The sequence below is a fragment of the Poromitra crassiceps genome (genome assembly GCF_964638095.1).
Source record: "Poromitra crassiceps genome assembly, chromosome: 29".
NCBI classification, from domain to species: domain Eukaryota; kingdom Metazoa; phylum Chordata; class Actinopteri; order Beryciformes; family Melamphaidae; genus Poromitra; species Poromitra crassiceps.
Genome location: NC_139641.1, coordinates 2,737,320 through 2,762,143, shown reverse-complemented (window position 1 = coordinate 2,762,143; position 24,824 = coordinate 2,737,320). Strand labels below are relative to the sequence as shown.

The following is a 24,824-nucleotide window of genomic DNA, read 5'->3' as shown; positions in this document are numbered from 1 at the left end:
GAAACACTGTGGTATTTTGCGCACAACTCCAACCGTCCCTCGACAAACTCATCTACTATTTTCGGCAGCATGTGAGCAAAGTAGAACCTGCGCAGCCTTGTGATATGCTGTTCAGCAAAGGCTTGGTTGAAGGGCACGTCTACTTCTATGTATTCTGCTCTGTTCCAGATGACCAGCATGCCATTTTTAAGTCCTGTGCAATGCATGCCAAGTTGGACCTGCAGGTAGTACCCTTTGGGTCCGTTTTCGTTTGCGCTGTACACTCCATTGCCCATGGGTTTCACGTCACTGTTCTTTGCAGTCAGTGCTTCAGTGAGCGACTTGTTCTTGCCTAGCACAGGAGTTTTGATCTCCAACAGCACGTCCGTGTTGAGGACTCCATCAGGACTTGCTGCAAGCCATGGCTCCCCCGGGCAGACCACCAAACCTTTGGTTTCGATGCTGTAGCCCTTGTCCTGCAGCACCTGCCTGGCTTGTTCCTCACCCTCCACCCCTTGGCGGGTTGCAGCATTGCCACGGAAGGTTGGGTGTAGATGCTCTGCCATGAACTTATCAGGTGCCGTGGTGGAGCGCATAGGCACCCTTTTTGCTGTGCTTGCTGTAATGCGCACCCTCCGCATATCGTGCCACAGCTGTTCTTGGCTCTGAGCTTTCGTGTGCCGCTCAATCTCCACCAACTGGGCTGGTGACATGTCTATGAATTCTGTGTAGAAGGCTCTGCACTTGACGCAGGCGAGCGGTGTGTTATGCTGCTCATCATGGGGGAGAAGCAACGGAGATGGTGTTTTCTCCACAGTAGGAGCGGATGGAACAGCATTGAAGCATTGCTGCAGGAGCCCATGGTGTGGGGAAGTAAAAACTGCAGCCATAGGTGAGGCAAGCACACTCTTCCTCCACTCCTCATGCGTCATGAAGACCTTGGCTGGAGCTGGGTTTGGAGCACCTGAAGATGAGCTTGATGTAGACGGTGACTTGTGCAATTTATGGCGGGTGTGGCGTTTGAATGACATGTCCTTCATTCTGTGCTGTCCAGCATTTCTTTTTGCTCCACTGTTCCACAGGTTCTGTCCATCTGTGCAGGCAAGCCCTGTTTTTCCCTGTCGCACAGCATTTTCCACCTACAGGAGTACAAGAAAACACAAACACATCAGCAGGGGCTTAAATTGGCTATTGTCAATATTTGCCCTAGTAACACAAAACCAATAGTTTATTGTGATGTCTTGCTCTATAAAATAAAACTACAAATGGTAGGCTAACTTAGTTTGGTTGACTTTGATTACTTTCATCCAACTAATATTTTGGAACAAGAAGTACAAGTGTACAGTACACATCTGTGACACTTAAATAGGCTATGTAACTATATTCTATTTCATTCTATTTAGTGTTTATTTCATGTTATTATCCATTCCTATATAGCCTAACCCTAATTCACATAATGTATAACATGATATAAACACAGAGATGTTTATATGTTTTTTCACAGTCTAAGTGTAAGCAGAAGCATGGCTCCTTTCCCCTCGGTGATCAGTAAACAACAACAGAGGTAAACTCCGTATTTACCACTAGACCCCAGAGTGGCCTATCTGGTTTGGTGTTGTGGGATTGTGAGAATTTTGTTTTCTATGGTTTTCTCGTAATATTCATTCACAACGGGAGATAGCCTGACTGTGGGTAATTTGATGAAATACATATGCGTTACAACATACCTTCCAAAGGATTGCAGCAGCGTTGCTGCACGATCGACCTGGCCCAGCTACACAACTGCACCCCGCGGTCTCCACATCTCCTGCCTCGGTCACCACCACCCACGCGTTGTGCCATAAATTGTTGAGACACTGGCTTGGTTCAACACTTGCCTTCAAGTAAACAAAGCCGTCGTGTTTGTACATGAGCACACAACCTACTTTGTTGCTGTGGAGATATTGGTACGCCTCGGAGCCTTTGAGATTGTTCATCGCGTTGCCGTCCACCGCCATTGATTCCTCAAAATACGCTATAATCCTGCCTGTAGTTACGTTCGGCCATTTATACATATTATCTTCCCATGTGTCCACTGTCAACGGGTGTGGGATAGACACTCTTTCGTTAGATAGGAGACTCTGAGAATGATCCCAAGTTTGCATTTTTTCGGCGGTCGCTATGGCTACTACGCTAGTACAGCACGTTACGCTCCTCTGACTGTATTCACAAAACACCGGAAAAGAAAGACACGACGGCGGCCGAGTCCGGACGCAAACCGGAAGTGCCCAGGAAACTTGTCTATAGCAGGGGTGTCCAAACTTTTTTGAATGGGAGCCAGATTGGATGATGTGAAAATGCCAGGAAGCCAGCTGCTTCTCACATAGAATCTATAGCCTCTCCTCCTCTAAATTAAGTGTGTTTAGAGGAAAAAGAGATACATGATTTGAAGACGGGTAAAAGAGGAAGTAGAACAAGGTGCCTGCTTGGGAACTACAGTGGTTGACTGAAGATATGTGGAAATGTTCCAATGGAAAGCCACAGGTGTGGCAAGGTGGCTATATTGAGGAAGTTAAAATAGCAAACTCAGCCTGACCTTGTTATTGTTGACCATATAAGGGCTCCCTGTTGGGGTGAGTGCGCTGGATATTGGCTAAGAGGAGGTGATTTGGCGAGAAAGTTCTCATAAAAGGGAGGTATTTTGTGGGTTGAGGACAAGCTTCCAACCGTCGAGCGGTTTGCAGATCCAACCGCCTAGACCAACCGAGGACGAGTTCCAGTCTGAGCTAACGGGTAGGAACTCTTCCAAGATATTTAGGATGTAGGCCATTTAAGATAAGTGTCATCTGACAGATAGAAAACAACAGCTAAAAGTATGGATGAACAGATGACTATGAGTGGTTGTGCGGGGCAGGCTCCCTGCTGCGACGGGGTAGCTGAGCAGCGTGAACGATATTGTTTTCCTCCAGAACGGAACCTCACCTACTGCCCTACCTGCTCCCTCTCTCCCCTACCCATAACCTCACCTACCGCCCTACCTGCTCCCTCTCTCCCCTACCTACCCATAACCTCACCTACTGCCCTACCTGCTCCCTCTCTCCCCTACCTACCCATAACCTCACCTACCTCCCTACCTGCTCCCTCTCTCCCCTACCCATAACCTCACCTACTGCTCTACCTGCTCCCTCTCTCCCCTACCTACCCATAACCTCACCTACCGCCCTACCTGCTCCCTCTCTCCCCTACCTACCCATAACCTCACCTACCGCCCTACCTGCTCCCTCTCTCCCCTACCTACCCATAACCTCACCTACTGCCCTGCCTGCTCCCTCTCTCCCCTACCCATAACCTCACCTACTGCTCTACCTGCTCCCTCTCTCCCCTACCCATAACCTCACCTACCTCCCTACCTGCTCCCTCTCTCCCCTACCCATAACCTCACCTACTGCCCTACCTGCTCCCTCTCTCCCCTACCCATAACCTCACCTACCTCCCTACCTGCTCCCTCTCTCCCCTACCTACCCATAACCTCACCTACTGCCCTGCCTGCTCCCTCTCTCCCCTACCTATAACCTCACCTACTGCCCTGCCTGCTCCCTCTCTCCCCTACCTACCCATAACCTCACCTACTGCCCTGCCTGCTCCCTCTCTCCTCTACCCATAACCTCACCTACTGCTCTACCTGCTCCCTCTCTCCCCTACCCATAACCTCACCTACTGCTCTACCTGCTCTCTCTCTCCCCTACCCATAACCTCACCTACTGCCCTACCTGCTCCCTCTCTCCCCTACCCATAACCTCACCTACTGCCCTACCTAAAGGAGGCTGAGCTGAGCATCAAGACACTGACAGAGCCGAGGATGAGGGTTGCTGTGTCTCTGCTGGTGCTGCTGATGTGCTGTGGGTCTGGGCCGGGCGCTCGGGCCGCGGTGCCGGGCGGTGAGGAGGAGGTCTCTGCCAAACCCACAACCGAGCCCGACCTCTGGCTGGAGCTGCTGAAGGAGAAGGTGCACAGGATGGAGGGGAATATTGCAGGTACTTGGGAGGTGGGAGGTGGCATTTGTCCTGTAACCCTGCATGTTTTGGGGCTTATTCATAAAACTTGCTGGCAGGTTTAGCGTGATGTTAAAGCAATATTCCACTTAGTTTTAACATGGGGGTTATTCTTTGGCTCTTGACCACCATGAAAAGCAGAATATAAACTAGTCAGCAGAAGCAGCTGGATGAGTTTGTAGATGTGTGGTGTTTGAATGAGGCCAGAAAATATCCTGAAAATGTAGGATTACTTGTGCAGTGCCCGTTCAACACATGCCTGGTCAGAACAGGCTGATGTGTGGCCTCTGGTATGGCTGCTTGTAGCTCAGACACTGGACACGCCACTTCTTTGGCCCAATCCCAATTCCTATCTTAACCCTCAATCTTAACCCTCAGTCTCAAAAATGCGCACTCCCGCAAAGTGCTAGTGCTGTCCCGATTCTCAGTGTGTTGAGTTAAGGGTGAAGTTTAAGGGCTGTATGTCCCTTACTTTTGAGATTTTCCAGGACCACCCTTGGCAGTGAGTGCGATCAGGGGCGGACTGCATAATCGGGCACGTTGGGCAAATGCCCGGTGGCCTGGCCTGCAATTTTTTTTTTTTTTTTTTTTCTTGCAGGCTAGGCCAGGCCACTCACTGAACAGCAGGCCAGGCGCCGCCTACTGGTTTACTAGTGGTTTTATTACTTTATTCAGGTTTAAAGTGGGTGCATCTCATTGTAAAATTGGACTTGGCCCAAATTGGGCTTCAAACGGCCCAAATCTGGCTTCAAACGGCCCAAATCTGGCTTTAAACGACCCAAATTGGGCTTCAAATGGCCCAAATCTGGCTTCAAACGGCCCATATCGGCCTGGCCTGCTTGGTATCTAATGCCCGGCCTGAATTATGATCCCAGTCCGACCCTGAGTGCGATCCCAGAATCCCTTGCGTGTCATCAGCTAGATCCATTCAGATGGAAGATGGCGGCGAAAGGAGGAAAAAAGCAGCCCTACAAAGTCAAGTATTTCCTTGTTAATAGCGATGTAAAAATTACGATAACCATTGTATTAGCTTAGTTTAATGTCATTTTATGGATTTCCGTTTTGGAATCCTAACAACAATTGTTGTTGCTAACTATCGATAGTCAGTCGCCGTGCTGGTGCGGTCAAGCCATATTATTATTATTATATAATATTATAACATTGTTAACGTTGTTACGAAATGCCATAATTCTCGGTGGTAATGTCGTTGTTGAGTTGTTTTTATCAAGATACAGCCTACGTGTAATGTTTGCACGAACATTTTCGTAAGATGACCGGGCTAGCATTATCTCCCAGGCTGTTTATCTAACGATAGATCATTAGATAAAAAGCATGGGAGATAACTGCAAACTATTATCACATGAACACGGTAGTCAGTAGTTACAACATCCAGCAGTGCCGATAACATGTTTCGGTTTAACTGATGGCCGTGTTAACTCGGCTATGTTGCAACGTTAGCAATGTTATAATATAATATAATAATAATAATATGGCTTGACCGCAACAGCACGGCTACTGACTATCGATAGTTAGCAACAACAAATGTGTTAGGCTCCAAAACAGAAATCCATAAAATTACATTTAAACTAAGATAATACAATGGTTATCGTAATTTCTACATCTATATTATCAAGGAAATATTTGTAGGGATGCTTTTTTCCTCTCCTTTTGAATTGACAGACTGGACGGAGCTTTGGCGTATTGCTGCCCCCCACATTCTGAAGACGTATCTGCCTTTAAGGGCTGTCTCATTTTAAAGTTGCAAGATAGCCCTTAACACTTAGTTTTGAGGGCTACTAAGATTGAGGGTTGAGCTTGAGGGTTAAGATTGAGGGTTAAGAAAAGAATTGGGATTGGGCCTAAGGGTCCTGAGTGATACACCTGCTGATAGTAAGATGTGTGATGCTACATTGAGTGATACACCTGCTGATAGTAAGATGTGTGACGCTACATTGAGTGATACACCTGCTGATAGTAAGATGTGTGACGCTACATTGAGTGATACACCTGCTGATAGTAAGATGTGTGACGCTACATTGAGTGATACACCTGCTGATAGTAAGATGTGTGATGCTACATTGAGTGATACACCTGCTGATAGTAAGATGTGTGACGCTACATTGAGTGATACACCTGCTGATAGTAAGATGTGTGACGCTACATTGAGTGATACACCTGCTGATAGTAAGATGTGTGATGCTACATTGAGTGATACACCTGCTGATAGTAAGATGTGTGACGCTACATTGAGTGATACACCTGCTGATAGTAAGATGTGTGACGCTACATTGAGTGATACACCTGCTGATAGTAAGATGTGTGACGCTACATTGAGTGATACACCTGCTGATAGTAAGATGTGTGATGCTACATTGAGTGATACACCTGCTGATAGTAAGATGTGTGACGCTACATTGAGTGATACACCTGCTGATATTAATTAATACACAGGACAAGATGTTACTATCCCTTGTGCCAAAATCCGAGGAAAAACACATTTAGAAGCCCAATCCAGAATAAAACAAGCTAACAGGCTAACAAACTAATAAACAAGACACAAATCACCAGTTACCTACCCTAGCCAACAGCAGTATGAAGCATGTCATTGGGGTTTTCAAGTGATGTGTGACGCTACATTGAGTGATACACCTGCTGATAGTAAGATGTGTGACGCTACATTGAGTGATACACCTGCTGATAGTAAGATGTGTGATGCTACATTGAGTGATACTGTGTGGAGTATATTATACTGCTACTGAAAAACAACCTAATTGTGCAAGTTCCAAAAGTGAAGATCTGGAAAATACCCTATTCTTTTTCTAGAGATATCCAGACATTCCCAGACCTATGTAGCAACTCTGTATACAGTAAAGTAACAACAACAAAACAAATCCATAAAGTTTTGTCGTGCTTCCAGCTCAAGACTCTGCAGTGTCGTCTCTCAGAGCTGAGCTGAGCACCACCAACACCGAGCTGAGCACCACCAACACCGAGCTGCAGCTGCAGAAGAAGAAGGTGGAGAAGCTGGAGCGGGAGAACGAAGGTGGGATGCTCCGGGCAACCGCACATCACAGCTAGTAGCCTTCTTACTTACACCTACTATACTGTGTGGAGTACTGTACCACTAATGAAAAATAATATCTGTCTGGAGAAATTGGATTAGAATAGAGTTCATCCCAAAACCGCCACATTATTGTCTTTTGTTTCCTGTTATATTTACTAGTGCTGAAACTATTCAGCAATTAATCAACAAATTATCATTTTGATCATCGATTGACTGTCTTAGTCATTCATCAAGTAAAATACCAAACATTTCCTTGTTCCAGCTCCACTCATTTTCAGCTTTTCTCAGTTTAATGTCATTATAAAATGAACATTTTGGAAATATTGAAGTTATGTCCAGAACTATGTAGGAGGGCATAGGCAATATATTGATATTATATCGATATCATGATATGAGACTCGATATCATCTTAGATTTTGGATATGGAAATATGGTGATGTCTTTTCAGGGTTTTAAAGGCCACATTACAGTCAAGTGATTTTCTGAACTTACAGAGCGTTTTATTACTGTATTTAACTTTAACCACTGAGTCATTATATAGTGATGATCATTTCTCAACAATGATAAGAGTACTGTTAAAGTACTGGATTGATAAGCAGCACTGATAAGAGTACCGTTAAAGTACTGGATTGATAAGCAGCACTAATAAGAGTACTGTTAAAGTACTGGATTGATAAGCAGCACTGATGAGAGTACCGTAACAGGAGTAGTATTGTTAATTCCTTAACGATACTCATTCCTAGTCACAGCATTGGGGAAGATTTCTGTAAGGAGACTAAGGTTCATAAAATAAAAAAGTCTGCTACTCTAGCATCAGTGTTGCTCATGTAAATGAATGTGGCATGAACTGGTTTCAGTGAGACCTGCTATTGTAACACAGTGTAACAGCTTTGTTGGTGTTGGAGGTGTGAGGTGAACTGGTTTCAGTGAGACTTGTTATTGTAACACAGTGTAACAGCTTTGTTGCTGTTGGAGGTGTGAGGTGAACTAGTTTCAGTGAGAACTGTTATTGTAACACAGTGTAACAGCTTTGTTGCTGTTGGAGGTGTGAGGTGAACTGGTTTCAGTGAGACCTGCTATTGTAACACAGTGTAACAGCTTTGTTGCTGTTGGAGGTGTGAGGTGAACTGGTTTCAGTGAGACCTGCTATTGTAACACAGTGTAACAGCTTTGTTGGTGTTGGAGGTGTGAGGTGAACTGGTTTCAGTGAGAACTGTTATTGTAACACAGTGTAACAGCTTTGTTGCTGTTGGAGGTGTGAGGTGAATGCTACTAGTATCAGATTTAGTTGTTATTTTGTGCCATCAGTGATTTCAGAGCAGATCACCTTTTTCAAATGAATGATTGAGATCTCAGTGGAACAAAACTGCAGGTGGCTGCTGACACAACTCACAATTACATTCAATTAGATAATTTCAAACTGGCTTTAATTTGACCTTAAATTAATCTGTCCTTATTTAAAAAATACACAATTCTGTCTGGTGGGACTGTTTCATTTCTAATTGTGTGTTTTCCTGCCACACACACACACACACACACAGGCATCAGGAAGGTGGCGTTCTCCACTGCTCTGACTAACAGTGGGACAGTGGGACCCTTCAGCGAAGACAGAACTCTGATCTACAGTAAAGTCGTCACCAACACTGGACTCGCCTACAATGACAAAACAGGTAGTGACCCCCTACAAACACACACACACACACACACACACACACACACACACACACTCTCTCTCTCTCTCACACACACACACACACACACACACTTGCACGCACGCACACACACTCTCTCTCACACACACACTCTCTCACACACGCACACGCACACACACACACACACACACACACACACACACACACACACACACACACACACACACACACACCTAACCTTGTTGTTGCTCTCACTAGTGCCTTAAACGCTGCAACGCAGCCCTATGGAAGACTGTTATTTTGCTCCAAAATTACTTTTCATTAAAACCTGACCACCCACCCGTAGGTGGCGTGGTACCCCCTGGGACTGACACGGATCCACGTGACTACGTCACGTCCTGCCAGCCCAGGGAAAAATCACTTCCGCTTTCTTCCACCCGCTGTGAAGACGTGTTTTGTGAAAGCTCCGCGGTTAACGAGGAGTTATATTATATAGCTTTAGATACTAGGCTCGTTCCGGCTGACTTGCCCACCTCAAGAGGGTCGCGTGGACGGGATAAAGCAGGCTTCGGAGACCGACCCTGTACCCTTCACCCTGCGGCGTCGGAACAAGTCATCTAAAAAGCTAAGAGTATCTTCCTTAGTTAACTGTTGTCAGACTGCCGCCGTGCAGTCGATGTGAAACGTTTCCCCGGAAACGGGGTAACGTTGTTAGGCTTGAGCGCATGACTCAGGTCTGCACTCATAACTCTAGCTAGGTTTGCATACATGCAGAATAGCTTGTACCGTTAGCACTAGAACAACAGGCTAAATAGCACAGTTGTCACAGATAGCTAGCTGCATCCGTGCGGTTGTTTCTGTTGCTAGGTACTTTAGGAACGCCGGCTTTAGAGCGCGCGCGTTAGATAGTTAGCTAGTTTGCTCAGTGCAGCTAGCTTGGACTACCTTGTAGCACTCCATATCTGGCTGCGTCCCCAGACAGGGTAACGCACCCGGTTATTGTGGCAGATAGCTAACGTGCACACGTGCAGTTAGTGTCTGTGTGCTAAGTTCTTCGCGCCAGCTACCTCTGTGTAGGGCGCGCCTTAAGCGAGAGTAGTAGCTAGTAGCCATGCTCTTCAGTGAAATAGCTAGTTAGCTAGCTTGCTCCCGTGCAGCCAGTATCTAGCGATGTGTAACCCCGTTTTCCTGTTAGACAGAGAGAGGGGGGAACAGCTAGGTGCTGTATTAGCTGTGAGGCTACCGGTTACGACCGGCACAATTAATTTGATGTGTGTATGCCTAAGGGCAGGAGCACGCCGCACAGGCGTTGCTGGGACCTACATAAATGTAGTGTAGCTTTTACTGGCGTCTGAGATTTTAGCTGGGCGATTCGCTAGCTAGGTGAGCTCGCCCCGCACCTTGTGTGGGCCGCTTCTCTCAGTACTTACGCCATCTTAGCCAGCTTGCTTGTCTGCTAAGTGTTGCTTGCCTCGTGCAATTAGCATCTACTAGATTGCAACTCCCGCTGAGGAGTTTCTTCTGAGATTGACTAGCTTCGCGGGCCGCTGGCCTTTGCTTGCGGTCACGCTTGCTTCCCCGTGTTACTCAGGGTAGAGACGCGCTGCACCGGCCTGTGCGCAGGCTTGTGTTAGCGCACGCTTGTCTCTCAGTGCTATGCTAGCTTAGCTAGTGGCTTCCACGTCTGTTCTCTCGGGTTAACAGGTTGTGGGTATTGGTGCCCCCCCTTCGGGATGGGCTATTGCCGCTTACGTTACCATTGCACGCGCACGTTCGCTAGCCTCCGGGTTGCTTACTGTCTAGCCTGTGCTTCTTGCTAGCTTGCTTAAGCATTACTCCCGCTATTAGGGTGCGCCCTGCGGGAGCTTGCTATTAGTGGTTAGCTTCCTGCTTCCTCTTGCTACTGAGCAGGGAAGGTCAGGGAGGGGATGGGCCGTGTGTAAAACTACTTGGCCGAGTATGAATCGGCACGTTAAGTGCGTGTTCGGCCTTGGGCACGAGCACGCTGCACAGGCGCCTTGAACTTTCGGTTTTGTCCGCAGCTAAGCTCTTTAGAGCTGACCAAGGTCCGCTCTCAAAGAAGTGTTAAAGCTAGCTTGCCTTGCATAGGTGCAGATAGCAATATTTAGTACTGTTTAGCACAGAACGATAGCATTTTGCAGATAGCTGGCGTGCACCCGTGCAGTTAGTACCTGTGTGCTAAGTACATTGGGTGCGAGATACCTCCGCTACAATAGACATACTGCTCCTTGCTGGCGCTACGCGTCCAGCAGGGCTTACAGCTCGCCAAGGTCTGGGCTCAGTGCCAGCCTTTGGCTTGTAGCTCTAAGGACAAGCCCACCGCCCTTGGTGCCCAAGGCCCGGGGTGGTTGGGAGCTCTCCATGGGTCGCACTCCCTTGTTGGGGCGCCCCCTGCAAGTGCAGGGAGCCTGGCTGGGGGCACAGCGCACCTTGGTCCATGGCCACGGCCTGGCCTCGGTTGGCAGCGCCCAGGTCAAGCCCACCGGTTGGCTCACCAAGGCTGGGCTTAGTTCCAGCCTGCGGCTTGTAGCTTTAGACCCACCGTCCTCGGTGCCCAAGGCCCGAGTTCGGTCGGGAGCTCGCCCAGGGTCTCATACCCAGCATCAAGGCTCGCCTTGGTCCATGGCTACGGCCTGGCCTCGGCTAGAGGCTCCTAGGACAGCCCACCATCAATGGCACCAACGGCTCATTGCTGGTCGGGAGCTCACCTGGGGGGCCGCACTGTCGGACAAGTCCACGTGCGTCTCGAGAGAGAACATTACCTCCGCAGTCCCCCCAGCCTGCGAAAGGCGCACGGCAGGGGGGGGGTTACTTCGATACAACAGCGCGTCAGTAGGCGGAGCTTGCGTAAGAAGTTCTCCCCCAGCATGCACAGCTTCTACGGAACTGTCCATGCGGCGGGGGGGCGTAGCCTCTCACGTCCCGCCCCCCATCAGGGCACCGGATCGAAAGGTCCCGGTGCCCAGCAATATGCTCATGACTATATTTCAGGGATCATTTCTATAGTTTCTAACTTGAGAAATGTGTTTCTAAAATGTTCAGTCTCGCTATCCACGATGATGAGACGGTGATACTCTCTTTTGAGCGCGAAGCGGGCAGAGAGACTTGATTCAGTTCATATGCTCTCTGCTTTTGATGACCGTTCACTGTCTCCTATGGGGACATTGAGGGAGAGAGTATGATCCGAGTGGTGGAACGGGTTCCGCTCCGTTGGCCACAAGAGACCATCTTGTCCAACAGGCTCGATGCCTGGGAGCATCTATGTTCCCCCGTCCCCATTACGGCGCACCCTCCAGAGGGGATACGCGCTACAGTTTGCCCACCCACGTTCGACGGGACCCCCGATCTGGCCGTGGAGGAGGAGGCCATGGACGGCTACATGCGTCCAAATTTGGACCTTCGGCGTCTCAACAAGACGCTGAGGAAGTCCCATCCCGAATGCTCTCTTCCCCACCTGTTCAAGTTGAGACAGGGGGATTTCTTACTTCCAGGGATCTGGAAGGTGCGGTCTTCCATGTCCACATGGTCAGGAGACACAGGAAATACCTGAGGTTCTCCTTCCGGGGGAAGGCTTACGAGTTCTGTGGCTTGCCATTCGGCATGTCTTTGAGCCCGCGAACGCTCACGGTGTGCGTGGAGGCAGCCGTGGCTCCCCTCCGCGCCTTCCTATATCTCAACGACGTTCTCTGAGCGGCCGACCCGAGGGTCTGTGCCGCGGAACATACCAAGGTGGTGACCGATCACCGGCAAACCTTAGGGTTTTTGGTGAACTGGCAGAAGAATTGCCTCGTCCCAGCGCAGGCGGCGACCTTCCTGGGGCTCGAGCTATACTTCCTGCGAGCCTTGACGCGGGTCAGTCCCCGCAGTCGTTTAAGGTGTACGTAGCCGCGATTCTGCTTGCCATAGGGGAATTGAAGGGAGCCCCGTGGGGGCGTGGTCTTGCGCCTCATGAAGGGGGCGCGTAAACTGCGCCCGCCGTCGCGGTGCGTTTTCCCCCCCAAATCGGACCTGGTTACGGTGCTGGACGGGCTAACGGGTAGGGATGGGAATCGAGAACCGGTTCTTGTTGAGAACCGGGTCCCAGTGGATCGATTCCTTGGAATCGTTAGCCAACGTCCTGAACGATTCCACTATCGATTCCATGCGCGATGACGTCACACGCTGCGACACGCACGCAACGCAGCCTTGTTTTGTTTCCAGCCACCATGGCTCTAGGCAGAAGCAAAACGATGACCACAGTGCCACTTGCAATGCTTGCAAAACCTCTATTTCGTCAAAGGGGGGAAATACTAGCAATATGCAGAAACATTTGTCCACACAGCATGCAATAATTTTGGAGGAATGTCACGTTTTTGATGTGCTACGGAGTGACGATAACATGGCTAACAGCAGCGCGGCTAACAGCAGCGCGTCATCTGTTAATATGGAGAGTAAACTCCTCCAGACCCTGTCTATTGTGTAAACCAGATTTCACCAATACTCCATTTCCATCCATTTAATTGAGAGGATGATGACGTTCAGAGTCAGACTGGTTCAGGGGCTGGTAGTCGCTTTGGGTCAGAGGCTGCAGCGAGTACTTCTTGTGCAGCTCTAGGCTAGAGCCTCTAGCCCCTCCATTCACCCAGGCAGCTGGGAAGAGTCAAATGACCGAGGCGAGGGTAAACGAATGTCCCCGAGCAGTGACTAAGTTTGTCTGACATGCCAGCTAAAGTAAAATGTCCAAAGTTGCATGTTGTCATTCTAACCACTAGTTCTGTTTCATTCATTCCCACTATATATTTTCTATGGGGAGATGACAAAGATGCTCAACCCAAAATACAAACCCCCAAACAGAGCCAGTTTAACAGACACACTGATCCCTGCTTGGTATGGGATTGAAAAGAGCAATCTGATCTCAGAGCTGAATAATAATACATAATTATAATAATAATAATCTAAAAGAAAATTAATGTTAATAAACCCGTTTGTACTCTTTTTTTTTTCCCCCTTGCCCAATGAGAATCGATAAGAGAATCGATAAGGAATCGGATCGATAAGCAGAATCGAAAATGGAATCGGAATCGCTAAAATCTTATCAATTCCCATCGCTACTAACGGGTCATCCGTTTGAGCCCTTGGACTCCGCCGATTTAAGGGTTCTGTCTTTAAAGACCGCGCTGCTGCTGGCCTTGTCGTCAGGAAAGAGAGTTGGTGACCTGATTGCCCTCTCGGTGCAGCAGGCCTGTGTGGTAATGATGGGCGCAGGGTTACGTTGCGACCTAACCCGGCGTACCAACCTAAGATTATTAATGTCAGCTTTAGGTCTATGGTCATAGACTTATCAGCATTCTGTCCCCCGCCGTTCAGTTAGAGACGGGCGAGGAGAGACGTTTGCTCATGCTGTGCCCCGTAAGGGCGCTCTCGGCCTATGTGGCCAGGACGCGTTCTTTATGCATTACAGATCAGCTGTTGGTTTGCTTTGGGCAAAGGGCCCAGGGCGGACCCCTTTCCAAGGATCGCTTATCACACTGGATAGTGGAGGCGATCGCGTTGGCATACTCTGCCGTGGGCAAGGTTCCCCAGGAGGGTATCAAGGCGCTTTCTACGCGAGGTGTAGCGACATCCTCTGCGTTGTTGCGCGGTGTGTCGGTGGAGGACATGTGTGCCGCGGCCTCATGGTCCTCTCATCACACTTTTGTCAGGTACTACAGTCTCGACGTGTCCGGTGCGCAGTTCGCGCACGCGGTACTGTCGGTGGCAAGAAAGTAGTATCGTTGCCACTCTAATATGTCAGACGGTTAGGCATAAACGTTGCCATATGGCCGTGGTTCACCGGTGCCTTTCGGGTCGCCCTGTGGGGTGCTCCCGGCAGCAAGGTCGGTTGAATGGAGGCACTAGTGAGAGCTTGAGTTCGAAACGAAGTAAAACATTAGGGTTGTCCTACAACCCAGGTTTTACGAGTGAGAACGAGAGCTCTCACTACCCAGCCTTGCTGTGTGGATGCGTCACGGGGTGCGTCGGATCTCAGCGGGCTGGAAGAAATTAGAGTGATTATTCCCTGGGCTGGCAGGACGTGACGTAGTCACGTGGATCCGTGTCAGTCCCAGGGGGTACCACGCCACCTACGGGTGGGTGGTCAGGTTTTAATGAAAAGTAATTTTGGAGCAAAATAACAGTCTTCCATAGGGCTGCGTTGCAGCGTTTAAGGCACTAGTGAGAGCTCTCGTTCTCACTCGTAAAACCTGGGTTGTAGGACAACCCTAATGTTTCAGTTGGAACAGGAATGGGAGTTCAGTTCATGGAGACTTTTTTATTTTGGATCCTTTCTGCTGCAGGTGAGTTCACAGCACCAGTGGGAGGAGTCTATTACTTCAGATTCACCGCCTTCAACACCTTCAGCAGCACCACCTGGACGAAAGTGATGCTCTACAGGAACGACACACGGCTGATGTTGAACAGCGAGCTCCCCACTGACAAACGCACCAACTTCTCCAACGCTCTGGTCCTGCAGCTGCAGCCTGGAGACAGGGTCTACATGAAACTCCCCTCAGGGAACACAATCTACGACGATTCACTCAACCGCTCCACCTTCAGCGGCTTCTTGCTCTTCACTTTGTAGATTGTCACTTTTGAAAATGCATCTCAGCTCACCCTATCCTCCACCTGTAGTCTGCAGAGCACCACCACACACACTTCTCATTGCTGTACATGCTAGCTAGCATCCACCATGTTAGTTAGCCTAAGCCTGCTGTACTACTGTTAATGGATAAGGAATAAAGCATCCTTGCTGGATCTAACAGAGAAGTGACTTGTCTCTCCATTCCTGCCTCCATATCTTGGTGACCCTGCAGTTTGCTATTGTTATATAGTGACCCGCAAACACACAAGAGAGCCGCTAGACACGACGCTAGCTGCCTGCATCCTGACATTACATTACATTAATACATGACATTTCCCATGGTTTCCAGAAACATAAAATGTTGACATTTTATTCTGGCGACTGAGCTGCTCCCCAGTCCAGAGGATGCTGTTGCCTTGACAACCAGCTAAGACCAGAGATTAAATCTCAACCACTAACAGCTACAGACAAGCCAGAGTGCTAAAAGAGTGAGCTAAGAGTTTAAAATGAAGCCTTTTGTTTGTTTCTTTGTTTGTTTGTGAACTGGGATGGCTTCTTGAAATGAGAAAATAAGAACTTTGTTGTAGAGCTAAACCCAACACATCGTGGGAAAGCTCTCAACACGGACACGTACACCACTAACATTATGTCAGTGTGAAGATTCTACATGGCTCCCAATTTCAAATATTGACCTTTGAACCTTGACTTGGGTGGATATTTGAAGGCTTCTAATTCAACAGCTAAATTGGTTACAGATATGAGTAGGGTGAGCAGATGTCCTGCTTTGTGTGGGACTGCACAGCATGTTCATCACTTTTCACACCTCCCACTAAATTGAGAAGATGTCCTCCATTTTGATTGGCTCGAGGATTTTCAAGTGCAGGTGGCTCAGAGAGAGAGAGAGAAAGAAACGCAGAGCAAGAAGAGAGAGAGACTGAGAGAGAGACAAAGAGAAAGACAGATAACATTAGACAGAGAGAGAGAGAGAGAGAGAGAGAGAGAGAGCACACCTCACCAACCCAGCTGCTCTCTGTGTGTAAAGAGCAGTTCTGGGCGAGAGAGATGCAGGTTTAATAGAGCAACGCTGGGATGATGTATTTTTGTAGGCTTAATCAGAAATTGCCGCCATGTTGGTTCTTACGGGGAAAAGGCTATGGGATTTTACAATGAGGATTTGGGTTAAATGCATGAAATAAAGTCTGTGGTTAACAAACGTTTATAGGAGAGGTAATTTGGGTTCAGCAGGATAATCTTCACAAACGAGGATCATTTTTATGACTTTATGAATTTGATCTTAGTCTTCACTACTACACTGCTGCTGTTACACATTTTATTTATTTATTTTATGTTTTGAAAAATGAAACCCCTCACTTACAAACAGCCATTACCTGTTTCCTCTGTAGAGGAAACAGTCTAATCAAAACTCAAACTCTGCTCGTGCAGAAACCTAAAAAAAATGGCGTAGATATCACCATCAGTGTTCCATTAGTCTGCACTGAATAAATCAGCTACACACACACCTCTGATCTGATGCATCGATCCATCTACTGTGATCAATAATTCCATTATGAAGCACTGCTGACAGACAGACAGACTCACTACTAAAGGCTTGCAGCCAATTAAATTAGGCATATTTTGGTTGCTTAGAAATTGACATATGTCCGTTTGCAAGATGTGCGTCTATATTTCTCATTCTCTCCCCACCTCCTCCCTCCCCCTGCTCTCTTCTCCCCCACACACCCCCCCCTTCCCCTCTCCTGCTCTCTCCTCTTGCTCCTTCCCCACCTCCTATACCCTCCAACATCTCCCATTCCCTCCCCACCCCATCACTCTCTCACATTCCCCCTGCTCTCCTCCCTTCTCCTGCTCTCTCCTCTGCTCTCTCTTCATTTCTATATTTTCTATATTATCAATTGTTCAAATGTTATCTTTATTCTGTATATTCTTGTTACTGTGTGTTAGCTAGAATCAGCTAGACATACTTTCTGTGAAGCCCTCTGAGACATGCTTGTGAATTAGGGCTATATAAATAAACTTGACTTGACAGCACCAAGCCAGGAGGCCAGAGGCCCCATGAGCAAGGCAGTGAGCAGACAGAGTGTTTCATTACAGGGATCAATAAAGTTGAATGAAAAAGACTATGTGGTATTTCCAATAGCAAACATGGTTATATATGGTTATATGGTCATGGAAAATGACTTCATGTTTGCTAACCTTGAGTCTTGGAAAACAGTGACTCTATTAATATCAAGTATTTGGGTTACAATGTGTTTACTGAAGTCCACAAGGTCATGTGGAGTTATGTCAGATGACAATGATCTGAGGATATTATTAGAAGGAGCCAATCAGATAATGACACCATGTGTAGAAGCATAGACTGCTTGAGGAAAGTATATAACCCCCTGTGTCACAGGTAATAGCAAGCATTCTAACCCTGTCTGCATAAGACGTAGGGAACTAGCATATTACAATGGGGTTTAGCTTAGCTTCATTAGCATATGGGGATTAGCTTCATGCAAATTTTTGCATGAAGCTGTTGCAAATAGCACAAATCTGATGTCTAACATTAAAGTACCCCCCCCCATGGTTGTCTACACTGTAAAGTTGAATGTCACCTTTGCTTAAAATATTCTCAGATAATGGGCCAATTTCTTGATACATCACTTAAGACAGCCCCTTTTCTCCACTTTCTCTCACTTCCTACTCATATTACTAAAAACATTTGCTGTCTTATCTCCCTGTTTGGAGTAAAATAATTCTGAGCTGACTAATGAAGGTTTATCTATAGCCTCTCCTGAATCTGAATATAGCTGAATCGCTTGGTTTGACCAAGTACAACTATTTTTTGTTGTTGTTGTTGTTTTTGTTTTGTTTTACCCGCTAACTGTCTGACCTATAATCAAACATTTCCAACCATCTAGTCCCTCATCCAGTTCCTTCCTCAGCCTGAAATGGGGTCCCTGGATTGTCCTGGATTATACAAAGTATTTTCAATGTGTACGGGATGCTCATGGCCGGAATACGAGAGCCAGTGAGACTGATCTACCAAACCTGAAAAGCAAGGTGGGGAGAAGCACATTCCTCTACACGGGGGGAGAGGAATGGAACAAGCTCCCCAACGGAATTAAGACAGCGAGCTCTCTGAGTGGTTTTAAAAACCTCCTGAAAAAGAAACACTTGCTGAGTAATCTAGAATAGTTTGACGTGGCTATCCTGTCACGATATTTTGCACTTACTGTATATCTATTGTTTTTCTCTGCATTGTTTATTTAACCTGTAATGTATATTGTATGTTGGTGTATATTGTATGTCCTGTTCTTAACAACAGGGACCATGTTGGAAATGAGTGGTTGCACTTTCACATGATATCCCTTGGATTGTGATGTTTTTTTAATATCCATAATCAAATCAAATCAAATCAAATCCTGTTTCCAACATTTCCAACCAGTTTGATTTCAAGCTCTGGATTGATTTTTGGCTTTGTGAAAGCAAACCAGACCAACTGAAAAAGGAAACCACGTATCATTCTCGTATGAGGTCCGCACCAAGGAAGCAGACCATCAGGTGTGAAAGTGCCATAAGACCCATTTTTCACTTCCTAACCCAGAGTGCAACACATATTATATATATACCTGTGTTTCCTTGCAGCTGGGGTAGGGTTTCTTGTTGAAGTATTGACCCAGGAAATACCTCCTCTGCTCTGGGGAGCTCAGCTCTAAGCCAGCAGGGGGCTCCAGGGCAAAGGATGAGTCACGAGAGGGCCCAGAGCGACTCTTCCCCAAAATGGATAAAGCCCCTCCTTCCCTAGTGGGAAAAGATTTCTGTGAATTATGTCTTTCATGTTATACAAACTATCAGCAATAGGTTATTATTATTATAATTAGATTTTTTTAGGCCCTTGCGGGTCTCCTGCCTCTACTTTGCACATTTATTTTCTTGTTGATAACTATCAGTATTTTTGTATGTTTGAATATGTGCAAAAAAAAAAAAAAAGGTTATATACGGTACTTGTAAACACATTTTCCAGGAACAAGTATCACTGCTAGCTATGCGGGGAATTCCATTATGTCAAATTGTTCAAATAATATCCCTCCCTCACTGACAGAGGTATTTAATGGTCAAAATGTAATGTAATGGTCAAAATTGAGCATTAAAACATTCTAAAATCTATACGCAACTACGGGAGCCGAGAACGGACAGGTGGATCATTGTTTTTTACCACGTGCACAAACCTGCGCAGCGCGTGGTCAAGAGAAGACGTTTTGGAGTGAGTCAGGCGTTTATTCAGTCAAGAATGGATAACGGTGATGATGTCATCAGTGATGTCATCATCAGTGCCAAACTTGGGCTGTTGAAACGGTGAGGATGTCATCAGCGATGATGTCATCGGTGCCAAACTTGGGCTGTTGAAACGGTGATGATGTCATCATCAGTGATGATGTCATCAGTGCCAAACTTGGGCTGTTGAAACGGTGATGATGTCATCAGTGATGATGTCATGGCTCACCTGACTTTTGATAATAAGAAAGGTTGCAATTGCAAAGTTTTGGAGACGAACAAAAAGCCATATAGCCCATATAAAAAGTTACATCAAAAAACCATCTCAACACTACCACTATAATAATAACAATAACAATAATAATAATAATAATAATAATAACACTAATAATAATACTAATAATAATAGTTACCTTGCTCCACCTGCCTCTCCATTCAGACTGTGTGTATCTGGATTTAATAGCCTCTCGGCCTCTTTAGCACTTCTCGGTGCACAGCGACATCTCTGAACGTGTATAGAAATGGTCTTGGCTGTAGATTTGCCCGTGTAAACTCCCAGACAGTACACACACTTAAACGCCGGCGTCTTCAGGATGGCGTGGATGGTGGGCAGGATGTGATGATGCTGTCGAAGGTGCTGTTCATACAGGGCTGGGTTGATGGGTCGCTCGGAGCAGAAGGGACAACCAGAGGAGGGGATGGATGGTGTTGGAGCCTTACTGGGCTCCTCGCTAAGATGGAGGTAGAGGGCCTGAGGAACGGGATGAGAAGAAAAGCAGAATGAGAGAAGAGATGAGAGAGGAAAGAATCATTAGGTTATGCAGCATTGCCATGTACTAAGGATGTTCATCAATTATCGATAATTGATCGTTTTTTTTTTTGCGGACTAGGTTTGGGTGGAATTCGTTCCTCCTCGCCCCACTCCATTGCACAGCCGACTAACGTGAGGTGGAGCTTCATATAGTCTCTAGTTTTCTGGCTGGGCACGGGCCTTTGTGCCAACAAAACTGTTTTAAACATGGGGAATTCACACCTGACATGTTTGTTTACCTGGCCACAGCGCTAGTGTCTGATAGTCTTACTACACAGCGGCATCTCCATTATAGCTGGCCGAGAACGCGCAACGTTATTACCAGACCAGAGTTAAAAATATATTATTATTATTATTATTATTATTACACTATCGATAATCGATAATTGATTGTTAATTTTCCCGAATTTCGATTATGGAAATTGTTCAAAATGAACATCCCTACCATGTACGCAACATTCTTTGACATGCATATAAATTAGGCATGCATGCATATATATATATATATATATATATATATATACGGTATATATATATATATATATATATATATATATATATATATTATATATATATATATATATATATATATATTTTTTTTTTTTTTTTGCTGATATCCGATATTTTCCAACTCTTTTGGCCGATTGCTGATAGCGATATATGCGCGCATTTGTTCCAATTAATTTCAGAGAACATCAAGTCTCTCCAGTGGTGGAATTAGCACATTCATATTATGCATCACTATTATCTGTGATGACCCACTGGGAGATGCAGACATAAATACGATGCTTTTCAAAATGTACACATTCTCAAAATAAGAAAACGCCTTCAACTTGGCTAATGTTGAGCATTTAGTCAACCATCGAGCATTTTGACATATTTCAAGTGACAATTTATTGGCCTGTCATATTGTCAGAAATGATCGTTTCGGGCCAATGCAGATATTTCATTTGAAAGCCTTTATCGTCCACTACAGATGATGTGCAGATATCATCGCGCATGCGTGCGTGCGCGCGCACGCACGCACACACACACACACACACCGATCCACTCACCTTCTTCCCTCTGCCCATGACAACAGCCAGTCGTAGCTCTTTACAGCCCAACAGATCTCTGGGAACTGTAGTCTTCATGTCGAATGCCGGTTGTACCACTATTCTTCCATCGGCTGTTGTAAGCAGGTGTTGTCGCTTGGCTCGCTCTCTGTTGCCAGGCAACAGCAGGCTGTGTTCGGCTTCATTGTGAGCCAACAGTTGTTTAAGGGAATAGAAGATCAGGGGACAGAAGAGACACTGGAGCCCGTGGAGCAGATGTTGGACAATCCCTTTGTTGGACAGCAGGACCTTACAGGACGAGCAGTGGACCGCTCCTGAAGTGCTCCTCACCTAGGAGCACAAACCAATTCATGCTCAATATCTTTGACAATATAGTTGTGTTCCCGGGATTAGTACTTGAATTTACTTATTAAAGGAGAACTTCACAGAAAAACAATGCCAATTTATTTTGCACATGATCTCACACATATCTGAAAAAGTTATAAACAGTTTTGCGGACAATCGTTTGACAGTAAGTTGAGAGATGATTTGATTTAAGTTGTGGACCAGTGATGTCATTCGTGCTTGATTTCAGTTACACACGGAAGGAGAGTGAAAAAGGTGACAGATACCAGGGCAGACAAAAAAAACTCAATCAGAAATCCTTCACCTAAGTGCCCTTTTTTGGGATGAACAAGCTGACTGACTAGTTTGCATCCCTGGGTACAGGAGGTACATTACATTACATTACATTACGTCATTTTAGCGATCAACTATGCAACACAGTCTATGACAACTACAACTTCTGAAAGGAACAGTGGTACAAGTTTAAGTTATTATTTTTTTATTTTTTTTAAATAAAGAGAGAGAGAGAAGTTAGATCAAGAAGGGCCCAGATGGAGCCTGAAAAGGTGAGTCTTTAGTCTTTTCTAAAAGATCGGCAGTGATTCGGCCGTCCTGACCGAAGGTGGAAGCTCGTTCCACCATTGAGGTGCCAGGGACGAGAAGAGTCGAGATCGGGATGAGCGACTTTTGAGCCCCCGTAGCGAAGGAGGGGCGAGGCGTCCTGCACTGGTGGAGGAGCGAAGGGAGCGGTGAGAGATTTGGAGCCTGACCATAGATTGCAGGTACAGAGGAGCTGTCTGGTGTACTGCCCTGTAGGCCAGTACCAGTGGTACCCTGTAGGCCAGTACCAGTGGTACCCTGTAGGCCAGTACCAGTGGTACCCTGTAGGCCAGTACCAGTGGTACCCTGTAGGCCAGGTACAGGAGGCGAATGGAGCTGATGGTGCACACCTGAGCCCAAATCTACTTAAAGCCCCAGAAACACTGTGGTGATATTCGGTCGTCGGCGATGCCGGGGCCATCAGTCCCAGGGTTAAAAAGGTGGTCATTTTGGGTTAGCGCCCGTTTTGCGCTGGAATAGCGCTGCGCAAAGCTCTAATTGTGGGCGTGTCGGCCCGCTGCGCTTGGCGTCATCTCGTGCAAACCTCCATATAGGCGTATTTATGCCCAAAAAAACAGTATTCACACGTGTGGGATCCCCCTTAAAAGCCACAGTGTCACGTCTGTGACAGCAGCTTCCTTCTCGCGTGCACAAGCAGCGGGACAGAGTGAGAGAGAGAAAGAGAGAGAAAAGAAAGATGGGGAGAGCGAGAGAGGGAGACAGAGAGAGAGATGTGAGGCTGTCATGCATAGAAAATCAAATAAAACGCGCTCATGCCCACCTGATTACCTGTATATTATTGCCATTTCACACGCTGAAGAAGGGCTGCTGCCCCAAACGTCTGTGTGGCAATAAAAGTATTCAACTTTGAGTGTCGTCCTCCTTTCATGTAGAGTTCTCAACGGTCACGTGACACTCGATCGCTATAGAGAACTAGTGCAGACAGCCAAGAGAGGGAACGCTCTATGCTGGTTTGTCTAGCCTGACAGCCAGACCAATTCCCAAAAAATAAACATGAGCTCACAGATTGGCTACAGGGAAACCACGTCGGAGAGTTGTAACGTACTTGGCTGCAGCCGCATATAACGACACACAACCACACAACTCACCTCCTCTCTCTCTGGGAAGTTGGTCACGGTGTTCTTTGTGATTTTCACAAAGTCATACATCCAGGACAGGCTCGTAAAAATAGCGGGGACACGTCCATTCCTTTCAATAGAGCGAAAACCAAAACAAGGAAGTCAAGCGCGCGTGCCGTCTATATAGCCAATCAGACTTGCGCGACACTATGTGACGTAGTCAGCAACACAAATTTCACTAGGTAGCAGACACTTCTCGAGTGTCGACTCAAGTCCTCATTTCTGTTGGCGACGGTTTCAAAAGTGTCGAGTAGTTGTATTTATGGTTTATGGTTCTTTCCGTTTGCACCATACAACACCTCACATCTTACTTTCCGCTAATGAATTGCACACACCACCGATGACTGAACTTTACACCCATGCTGCATTTTAGTATTGTTTGTAATAACAAACAATCATTTTGAGTCTCTCTCTTTATCTTTGGAAGTGGATGTTGGAGGTTGGGCTCCACGATTAATCGTATTTTCATCGTCATCGCGTTTTGTTTTTACAGTGCACCTGAACGCAACATGCAAGATACCGGCTGAATAAGTGTCCAAATGTTCATGTCGTTCTGGCCAATACTCCACTTCTGTTATAACATTTCAGTCTGGAATATGGAATATCTTTCAATAATCTTTATGACTAAAAGGCTAAAAGTATCTCATGTGTAAGAAATGACTGTTCTACATTGAAGTAAAAATGTAAATAATTAACTTGTTGGTTTTGGATTTTTTTTAGCTTCAAGAGTGCATTTTTGTTCGTATGACCCTCAACACAGGCTTTGAGAATCCCGTGCCACTTACTGATACGTATGCTTAAATTAACACACTCATATTGCAAAATGAATTTAGGCCCTCACTAACCCTTACTAACCCAAATTTGAAGTTCAGCATTAATACATTTGTCATTTTTTTGTCTTATATTTACCTTTGTGTGTTATTGCAATATAAAACTACATAATTGAGAATCGATTCTAGATTCTGGAATCGAGAATCGTTGGAATCGAGAATCGATTCTGGAATCGGATCGTGACCCCAGGAATTGGAATCGGATCGGATCGTGGCTTAGCCGGATCGGAGCACCCCTACCCATTCATATTTTTGTTTATCCACCTTATTTTTGGTGGCCATTTTTGCCTGATCTGCCTGATGGGTGCTTCTTCCGGTGTAATAGACTATTTTAACTTGACAAAAAAAACGTCTATGAGGATTTTACAGCCGTTCGGGTGCTGGGATAATGTAATGCATTATGGGTAGTCGGCTAGTGTAGCTAATGCTAGCGGCTAGCGTT

At 46.4% G+C, this 24,824-nt stretch overlaps 2 protein-coding genes across 2 annotated transcripts in view; one reads left to right on the top strand and one right to left on the bottom strand.

Moving 5' to 3' along the window:
- LOC310800269 (activity-dependent neuroprotective protein 2a-like) overlaps nucleotides 1–24,824 on the bottom strand; it is a gene marked incomplete at its 3' end in the record, with an annotated part of 65,989 nt that overhangs the window by 7,926 nt on the left and 33,239 nt on the right. The window contains exons 12-14 of the mRNA XM_083662844.1: nucleotides 21,490–21,819; nucleotides 20,037–20,374; nucleotides 18,978–19,149 (exon numbers count right to left, since the gene is read on the bottom strand). Coding sequence (XP_083518970.1) covers nucleotides 18,978–19,149; nucleotides 20,037–20,374; nucleotides 21,490–21,819 — 840 coding nt within the window. The remainder of the gene's footprint in view (nucleotides 1–18,977; nucleotides 19,150–20,036; nucleotides 20,375–21,489; nucleotides 21,820–24,824) is intronic.
- Nucleotides 2,624–15,504, top strand: LOC310800204 (cerebellin-1-like). Its single transcript, XM_083662790.1, has 5 exons — nucleotides 2,624–2,751; nucleotides 3,779–3,992; nucleotides 6,928–7,053; nucleotides 8,616–8,744; nucleotides 15,062–15,504. The coding sequence occupies exons 2-5, from the start codon at nucleotides 3,818–3,820 to the stop codon at nucleotides 15,343–15,345; spliced, it is 714 nt and encodes a 237-aa protein (XP_083518916.1). The 5' UTR covers nucleotides 2,624–2,751; nucleotides 3,779–3,817; the 3' UTR covers nucleotides 15,346–15,504.